The sequence below is a fragment of the Lolium perenne genome, chromosome 7 (assembly GCF_019359855.2).
Source record: "Lolium perenne isolate Kyuss_39 chromosome 7, Kyuss_2.0, whole genome shotgun sequence".
Lineage (NCBI taxonomy): Eukaryota > Viridiplantae > Streptophyta > Magnoliopsida > Poales > Poaceae > Lolium > Lolium perenne.
The window spans coordinates 194,838,480-194,847,641 of record NC_067250.2 but is presented as its reverse complement, the minus strand read 5'-3'; the positions used below and the strand labels follow the sequence as shown (position 1 = coordinate 194,847,641).

The window sequence follows — 9,162 nt, the reverse complement described above, 5'->3', positions numbered from 1 at the left end:
TTCCTTTGCGATGGTGTGCGGCCTCGGCCGGGGCCATCAGGCAAGAAGTGAGGCAGCGGTGACGCCGCTCATGGCGACTGGCTAGCACATGGCAGTTTCGGTGGGTGGTGGCAATAATCGGCCTGGCACGGATCAGCAGGTGGATGGCAGCGGCGGCCTAGGCGCAGCACCGTGGCGGCACAGCTAATGGGGCCTGATTGGGGCCTGGCAGGTGGCCGAGCCTTATCTAGGCCTAATCGGCCTGCGTCTGGACATCAAGCATTTCAGGTGGCGGAGGGAGGATATCGGCCCTGGGCTGCCGTTTGTCCTAGTGTCTGTTGTCTATGGTGTCGTCCTACCCTTTCAAACCCACTAGATTGCGGTGTGTTGGTCAAGTCATGGGCTTGAGTTTGGGGGATGTCGGGGTGGTGGCCCCGGAAGTTGGACTGCGTGGATGGCTCTACAACGAGCAACGTGCTAGTGGTGATGGTCTCACTCTTCGGTCATGGGGATAGCGTGGAGCGGACGGTCGGGGATCCTGGTGTTGATGGCGCTTCGGCTTTGGAAGATGTTTTTGGGCAAAAGCTTAGCGCCTCTACGCCAACGACGGTGGTGCATGTGGGTGTCGTACCCCTCTTGGGAGTCGTTGCGAGTATCCTCCCCATGATATGGCTTCGGGGTGAAAACCCTAGACCTCGTGGTCTCAACGGCGGTGGCGCAGTGTGTCGTTCCCCTCTTGGGGCTTGTCATGGACCCGAATTGACTCGGTCTCGTTTCAATGTCTTCGGTGGCAAGTTTTGGTTTTCCGTGTTCTTTTTTTATTCTTTTCGTGGATCTACTTTGTAAGAGTTTCTCCTCTCTACCTTGTATCAGTTCGGCCGTTGTGGCTTTATTTATAAAGCGGGAGGAAAGCATATTTCGAAGAAATGACGAAAAGCCACATCAAGCTGACAAAGCCTTCATACATGAATTTGATGAAGATTGACTGCCTTTCCACTACAAATGACATAGTGTCTAGATACTTTCAAATTTAGACAAATCTAAAATATTTTTTGTGAGATGGAGGGAGTACAGTTTATATGGAAAACGCAAAGAGCAGCTAAACTAAATAATAGCTAATGTATCTGGAAACAAAACTGACACCGAAACTAACTATTAATGGGGCCTTGGCATCATATCAATCTGCTGCCCTAATTTCATTTATCTTCTTCGTCGGCAATTTTCTGAGCTCTTCGCCTGCAGCAAGAACAACCGCGCGGCAGCCGCGGCAGCCAGAGATTCTTGATCCTGCTCTCGCACCTAGCCACAAGCCTTTTGCCAGTCGTAGTAAAGGTGATACAGCCGCGGGCGTCGAGCAGGTGGAGACGTGGGCAGTGGTCGAGGACGGCGCACAACAGGGGCTTCTCGAACAAACCATTCGACACCACGAGCTGCTCCAACATGGGGAGCTTCTCCATCGCCTGCGCGATGAGTTTTTGGCCGGGCACCACAGACAGGCGTGTCACACGGAGGCTCCTCAGCGAAGGCGCTCTGCACGCACGTAGTATCAATATGGTGCTCAGTTAGGTGCATACGAGAGTCGAGAGTTAGATGAGTAGATCGATGGGCTGCAGATCTGATCAGAATCAGATGAGCCTTTATATACGTACCGCTTGGCAAGGTAGAGCATGAAATCGCCGTCGACGCGGCCGCGGAAGGACTCGCACTGCCCGGCGCTCCGGTCCACGGCGGTGCGTGCCATCGCCCTCCACCACGCTGGCGGTTCTTTTTCCTTGTCACCGTCGGTGTCAGCGAGGTCGATGCGCCGCCAGAGCAGCGGATCCTCGACGGCTGCGCGCCGCCACGACGCGCACGCGAGCCCTGCACCTGTCCCGCAGAGGATGTCGATCTGAAGACGGCCGAGGATCGCACACAGGACATTGCCAGGTAGCGCCGCCCAATCTCTCCACTCTGGCCGCCGCTCTCGCCGCGAAGTAGGACGGTCCTTTCTGCGGTGGCGACGCCGCCGCCGGGAGCGGCGGGAAGAAGAAGACACGGCCTGGTCGGTTAGGGCGCTGGCTTTCCTCTTCTTAGATCCCATGACCAGGTTGTGTTTTCTCTGAGATTTTGTTACGTGTACCGTGTACGTATATATATAGTTAGACGAAATCTGCCACGATATGGCAATGGATTGAAGAGATCAAAAGTCAGCCTAACGTCTCTACCCTGTTTGGAGCGCATCGAATGCCCGGGGATGAAAGCTGTTTGTGGAGTCCTTGTGCGCCAAGCAATCTGTGTGGTCATCTCAAAAACACAAGTATGTTAAGATGCAAGGAGAACATTACAGACGAGTCATATACAAAGAGCATTAAATCCTGAACATTCACAAAGATTCCAACAACATCCGATGAAGTGAAACCTTCACACGCTCCTCGTTGAGCTCAAAGTGGCATGACTTATTCCGACGCGAGAACACCGGCTCGCCATCATCACCTAGACAAGCAAACTATCTCTTTTCCCTCCCGGTCTCTAGAAAACTCTCCTCTTCTCTGGTCTTCTTCTCCGCGTCACCGGGCCGGACCGAGGCCTCTCTCGCCGGTGTTGCCGTGCGGAGATGGCGTAGGGATCAGGGATGGCGCCGGTAGTAGATGTAGGTTTTGTTTTTGTATAGTTGTTGCCTCTATGGTTTGAGGGTAGGTTAGTAGATCTTGGCGACCAGATATACTGCGCCGGGTGGTTCTTCTTCCTCGCTGCATCACGCTGGTGGCAAGTCGTGGTGCATGGGAGGACGGGGAGCATCTGCATCCCTCCTAATAAGGTTCGCAGCAGGAGTGAAGAGCAAGTTTCCTCAGGTCAGATCTTGCTTTGTGTGGTGAATACTCATCTCGCGGTGGAGCTCCCATGGACGGAGCCGAAAACTACGGTGACGAAGGCAACTACTCGCTCTCTAAATATGGTCTGCCTTTTGGTCTTCTACTACTGCCAATTTACTTTGTATCTGCCTCCTCTGGCTCGTGGTGGGAGCTCAGAGTTTGATGGCGGATCTGCGTTCATGGTGCGGTGGTCGGAGACCAGCTATGGGATTTCAATTTCGGGTGAAGCCATGTTTCTCCTTGTTTCTATCCATGGTGGAGTTGAACACGGGAGGTATGCTGCTGATCATGGTCTTGGAATCTGGCGGCGTTGGAGTTGTGACACCGAGGAAAGAGCTACAATCTCGGCGGCCGTTGATTTCTAGCCAACTCAGACGGCCTTGTGGTGGCCCTTATTTTTCGCCAGCAATAGTTCCTGACGATTCTTCAACCTCCAGGTGGAGGCCCTCAACGGAGCCCATGGCGGAGTTCTCCGTCTTCTCAGTGTCAAGTGGCGACGTCCCCGACGCTGCGGGAGATTGCCGCCCACTGTGCTCCTAGTGCGACGGCGGTGGCAGAGGACCTGATCAATTTTTTCCTTTTCAATTTAGGGTGTTCTTTGTAATTAGTGAGGACTTATCTGCTTTTTTATGTTTTCACAAGGTCCTTGCTATATATGTACCTGTACCGCTGAATTAATAGAGGTGTCCAGGCCCTTCCGGGTCTCTCCATGTTCAAAAAAAAAAGACAAGCAAACTATAGAAAGTAGGAACTTCCACACTGAAGCTACCAGAGGTCCGCCACATCTCCAAAGGCCACAAGGCCCCTTTGTATCCGAATTCCCTCCTTGGCAATCACTCGCTCGAGCGATCTGTTTCTTGCGCGGCAGCGCTCGCGCCATGCGCGAAATCAATTCCCTAGTGTTTAATTATGTTCACATGCAGATTTGTGTTCACACTAATATCTCACGTTCCCACTTGCAAGTTGCATATAGCCAAGAGCGTTCACACTGCATGCATGCATAAAGTATCTCATGGGTTTGCATTTAATGAGCCAACTTTTTAGCATGAGGCTAGCTTTCACAAGTTGCTGCATGCATGCATAGAGCATCTCGCTCTTTTTTTCAGCACGACGCATACTTTCAATTCTCTTTATTTGCAATTCCCTTTTGACAATTCTCTTTTTTTGCAATTCCCTTTATGTTGTTATTTCGTACGGTAATTCATATTTTTTGGATTAATTTGTATAATTCCCTTTTTCGGGCCAGTGGTTTTTAAAGGGGAAAATAACGGGTGGAAAGATCCACTTGCAACTCAAATGAACTACCACTTGCTACTAAAATTAAGTACTATTTTTAAGTTGTAAGCTAACAAAAATTGCTAAAATATTTTAAACGAAATTTACTTTTTAGGGTCGCTAGGTATTTGTATTTACCGTTCATAAATAACGGGGCACCGGGTTGATAACTTGTAAACAAAAATAGAGTCGCTGCATATTTTTAAATTAAATTAAATTTTTAAGGTTGATATTTATTTATATTTACCATTGATAAATAGCGGGTCACCGGGTTGATAGCTTGTAAACTAAAAGAGAGTCGCTAAAATATTCTAAATGAAATATTTTTTAGGGTTATTATTTATTTATATTTTACCGTTGATAAATAACGAGGCACTAGGTTGATAGCTTGTAAAATAAAAAAATATTCGCTAAAATATTCTAAATGAAATACTTTTTAGGGTTGGTAGTTATTTATAATTACCATTGATAAATAACGGGGCACCGGGTTGATAACTGGTAAACTAAAAAGAGTCGCCAAAATATTCGAAATGAAGTTAGATTTTTAGGGTTGGTAGTTATTTATATTTACTATTGATAAATAACAGGACACCGGGTTGATAGCTTCAAAACAAAAAAAGATTCGGTAAAATACTTAAAATAAAATTAACTTTAGGGTTGATAATTTTATACATTTACGGTTGATCACTCAAATACGGAGGGGCTGATTATTCAAATAGAGAGGGTTGATAACTTTTAGCCAGAAAAAAAGTTTGTCTAAACATATTAACATGGGTGCTAGTTTTGAAGATCTCGTCGAGACAGATTTATTGGTGAAAGCGAATCTTAATTTAGAGTTGTCGTTTGAAAGTTAAAACGTTTTGAATTTTCAAATTTGGGAAATATTCCGCTGACATCAGCAGATTCATCTTTTTGTGGAGTTGATAATTTTATACATTCACCTTTGATCACTTAAGTGCGGAGGAGTTGATTATTCAAAGAGAGGGGGCTGATAACTTTTAGCCCAAAAAAAAGTTTCTCGAAACATATCAACATGGGTGCTAGTTTTGAAGATCTCGTCGAGACGAATTTATTGGTGAAATCGAATCTTAATTTGAAGTTGTCGTTTGAAAATTAAAACGTTTTAAATTTTCAAATTTGTAAAAGATTCCGCTGACATCAGCAGATTCGTCTATTTGTGCATGCATGCAGAACTTTCCCTCAATAGCATGCACCAGATTGATAATTTTATACATTTACCGTTGATCACTCAAGTACGGAGGGGTTGATTATTCAAATAGAGAGTGTTGATAACTTTTAGCCGGAAAATAAGTTTGTCATATTAACATGGGTGCTAGTTTTGAAGATCTCGTCGAGACGGATTTGATTGTGAAAACGGATCTTAAATCGGAGTTGTTGTTTGAGAGATAAAACATTTTAAATTTTTGAATTTGATAAGTTTTAACGTGGATGTGAGTCAGAGAAAGGAGAAGAAAGAGGTTTGCTCACGTAACCCAAAAAAGCTGTCGGAAAGTGATCGCTAAGCAAGCTTTGAGCGAACGACCGCCAGCTAGGATCGCCCCTTTGTATCCGGGACAGACCTGCAAGCACACACATGCGGGAGGCCAGCATGCACCAGTACAAACACTACGGGGAAAAAAGGCACTGCCGTGCGGTGCGTCTTTACGAAACTGCACGGCAAAGAATGGCCGCATGGCAAACAATAAAGAAAACGCACGGCAAAGACATCTGGACGGCAAAGACCCCTCAGGACGCACGGTAAAGAAAATATCCGCCGAACACGGCAAAGCACAAAAGGTATCGCCGTGCACGCCTTTGCCTAGTTTTTTTAACAAACGCATGGCAAAGCAAGTCTTTGCCTAGTGTTTTTAACAAACGCACGGTAAAGAAGCCTTTGCCTAGTATAAGCGCACGGCAAAGATGTAAAAACTGGATTTCTTCTTAGCTCAAAAGACGTGGCGTGGTATAGTTATCAACAAACGAAAACTTAGCCCAGTGGCAAGGTTGCACGCTTTCCCTACTCTGCGTTCTAGGTTCAAATCCCAGACAGGCCAGTTTGGACTTTTTTTAGATAAAACATGTTTGACACACGGCAAAGGAGCAACAAAGCCTTTGCCGTGCAATGTTGGCGAGTCACTTTGCCGTGCAACGTTAACGAGTCGCACAGCAAAGAAGTCTTTGCCGTCGATAGCTTTGCCGTGCGGCGTCGCATGGCAAAGCCTTTGCCGTGCATATAGGACCCTTGCACGGTAAAGTCTTGTTTTACCGTACTGAAAGTGATAGTACATCACATGGCACCTTCATGGACACAATGGTCACGGTAAATAATAAATGCAGGGGCCATGAGGCTTGTGAGAAACATATAGGCGTGTTTGGTAGCCTGCATCAATTTTCTGCACCACTGGCGCGCAGTGGGAAGAAGGCCCCTGCGCGTCCCATCGGGCCATGGGCCAGAAAAACCACGTTGTTTGGTGGCATGCACAGTGTTTTTTTTGCCCCCCCGGAGATTTGGGCTCTGCCCGTTTGGTGGGTCGATTTCCAGGCCTAGTAACAGCCTAGAACGGCGTCCATGTTGTTTGGTTGCAACCCAAAATCCGCTTCTGGTTACCTCTTTTCTTCAGTGGTGAGGTTACCAGTGATCAGCAGCAGAAGCAAGAACACAATAATGCAAGCACACGCAAATTTAGCACTGATCATAGACAACACAAGTTCACGACACACCATTGTTCACACACGATCATAGTTCAGGACAGAGCAGACACAGTCATAGTTCAGCACACTTGACACGAACATCAACTAGACATGACATAGTAGTAGCGACACACAACCAGGTAAGCTTCAGATATGATTTTCGAAAATGACACACCTGGTGGCATCGCCATGGTACGGGCACCTGCTCATCACCTCAGTGCAGGTGTGGTCGAAGATGACCACACTGTACTCAAAGGAGGACACCTTCTTGAAGGTGAGGAACTGGCCTACCTTGAGGTGATGGGCGATGGCGAAGGCCGCCCACCCTTGGTCGATGAATGCGTCATTGGCTTCTCTCCTCGTAGTCATCCTCCAGTTGCATCCAGTGTTGGTGGTGACGATGATGTTGGAAGGGATTTCTCCGAACCACTTGATGAAATCTTGAGGGATCAGGAGCCGCCCGGAGGTGGGCTTGAAGATAATGCACTTAGGCCCTACGTCGTCGTGGAAGTGGCCGACGTTAGCCGGACTTCCACGATGCTTCTTCGTCAGTCCCTCGCCGGGAACCTCAGCAGGTGAGCCAAGCATGATCTTCTCAGTCTGCCACAAGAACACATGCCATTAGAGTTGTGCTTGCTCACAAGTAGTTTAGATGAAAACGGGCATTGATAACATTAGTAAGGCCTCATACATTGCCTTCCATGGGCAGACATAGGGAGTGGCCACAAACTAAGTGTAGTGTGCAAGGACTGTGGCACACATGACTAAGTTTGATGCCACCACATAGCTTTCCATTGTGCCTTTGTTGAATCATTGACCAACGCAAATGAGGCCTCATACATTTGGTCACATGGCAGGCAGAGGGACTGTCCCCTAACTAAGTCTAGTGTGCAGGAAAACTAGAACACATTACTAAGTTTGAAGGCGGCACTTTGCCTTCCACCGTGCCATTGTTCAATCATTGGCCAACGCAGCAGACAAACAAAAAGAAGGCCTCATATATAGGATCACATGGCAGACAAAGGGACTGTCCGCAAACTAAGTCTAGTGTGCAAGTAATATGGCACACACGACTAAGTTTGAGGGTAGCACCCTGCCTTCCGTTGTGCCATTGTTCAATCATTGGCCAATGCAGAACTGACGAAGCAGAAACATGCAAAGCAAGGTAGTAGAGGCCTCATACTATGAGGAAATATGGAGGAGATGTTTCATCGGAACCAATGGCATGGTCATGTTCAGTCATGCCATAGGTTATGATCAATCATCTCTCCGTACTATGATCCCCGGTTATAATCATCAGCCTAGTTCAATCAGAAACAACAATAAAATCTGATCCTATCATGCTTGTGTGGGAGAGACACACGCTCCGCTCGTTCATATGAACACTGGTGTTCTTAGCTTTACTTTTAATGTTCATGGCGAAGGTTGAAAACTGTTTCGTTCATTGTTATTTGGTTGGAAACAGAAAATGCTTCATGTGGTAATTGGTATATGGTCTTGAATAATTTGATACTTGGCAATTGTTTTGCTCAAATAGAGCATGTTTAAGCTCTTGCATCATGTACTTTGCACCTATTAATGAAGAAATACCGTAGAGCTTGTTGAAATTTGGTTTGCATGATTGGTCTCTCTAAAGTCTAGATATTTTCTGGTGAGGGTTTGAACAACAAGGAAGACAGTGTAGAGTCTTATAATGCTTGCAATATGTTCTTATGTGAGTTTTGCTGTACCGGTTCATACTTGTGTTTGCTTCAAACAACCTTGCTAGCCAAAGCCTTGTACTGAGAGGGAATGCTTCTCGTGCATCCAAAACCTTGAGCCAAAACCTATGCCATTTGTGTCCACCATATCTACCTACTATGTGGTATTTCCTGCCATTCCAAGTAAATACTTCATGTGCTACCTTTAAACAATTCAAAATTTATTATCTCTTATTTGTGTCAATGTTTTATAGGTAATGAGGAAGTATGTGGTGTTTTATCTTTCAATCTTGTTGCGCAGACTTTCACCAATGGACTAGTGGCTTCATCCGCTTATCCAATAATTTTGCAAAAGAGCTGGCAACGGGGTTCCCAGCCCCAATTAATTAACTTTCATTAATAATTCTCTTCACATGTTTTGCTCTGATTCATCAGTAAGCAACTTAATTTTGCAAATAGACACTCATCCATGGTATGTGAAATGTTGGAAGGCACCCGAGGATTCGGTTAGCCATGGCTTGAGAAAGCAAAGGTTGGGAGGAGTGTCATTTCTAAATAAAACTAAAATAAATAGACATTCCTTCATGGTATGTGAATGATTGGAAGGCACCCGATGATTCGGTTAGCCATGGCTTGTGAAAGCAAAAGGTTGGAAGGAGTGTCAC

General features: G+C 46.2%; 2 protein-coding genes across 2 annotated transcripts; both read right to left on the bottom strand.

The window, feature by feature from the left end:
* Positions 1-1,048: 1,048 nt before the first annotated feature.
* Positions 1,049-2,066, bottom strand: LOC127312463 (putative F-box/LRR-repeat protein 23). The gene is made up of 2 exons (XM_051342979.1): positions 1,629-2,066; positions 1,049-1,509 (listed from the first exon to the last, which is right to left on the bottom strand). Exons 1-2 carry the CDS (start codon positions 2,057-2,059, stop codon positions 1,176-1,178), a joined length of 765 nt encoding a protein of 254 aa, XP_051198939.1. The 5' UTR covers positions 2,060-2,066; the 3' UTR covers positions 1,049-1,175.
* Positions 2,067-6,944: 4,878 nt separating this feature from the next.
* On the bottom strand, positions 6,945-7,500 carry LOC139833805 (putative B3 domain-containing protein Os03g0621600). The gene is made up of 2 exons (XM_071824153.1): positions 7,489-7,500; positions 6,945-7,397 (listed from the first exon to the last, which is right to left on the bottom strand). Exons 1-2 carry the CDS (start codon positions 7,498-7,500, stop codon positions 6,945-6,947), a joined length of 465 nt encoding a protein of 154 aa, XP_071680254.1.
* Between the last annotated feature and the right edge of the window lie 1,662 nt (positions 7,501-9,162).

Coding starts and splice junctions, on each gene's coding strand:
- LOC127312463 (XM_051342979.1), bottom strand. CDS start 2,059: ATGGGATCTAAGAAGAGGAAAGCCAGCGCCCTAACCGACCAGGCCGTG. Junction 1,510..1,628: donor ATGCTCTACCTTGCCAAGCG/GTACGTATATAA, acceptor ACGTGCGTGCAG/AGCGCCTTCGCTGAGGAGCC.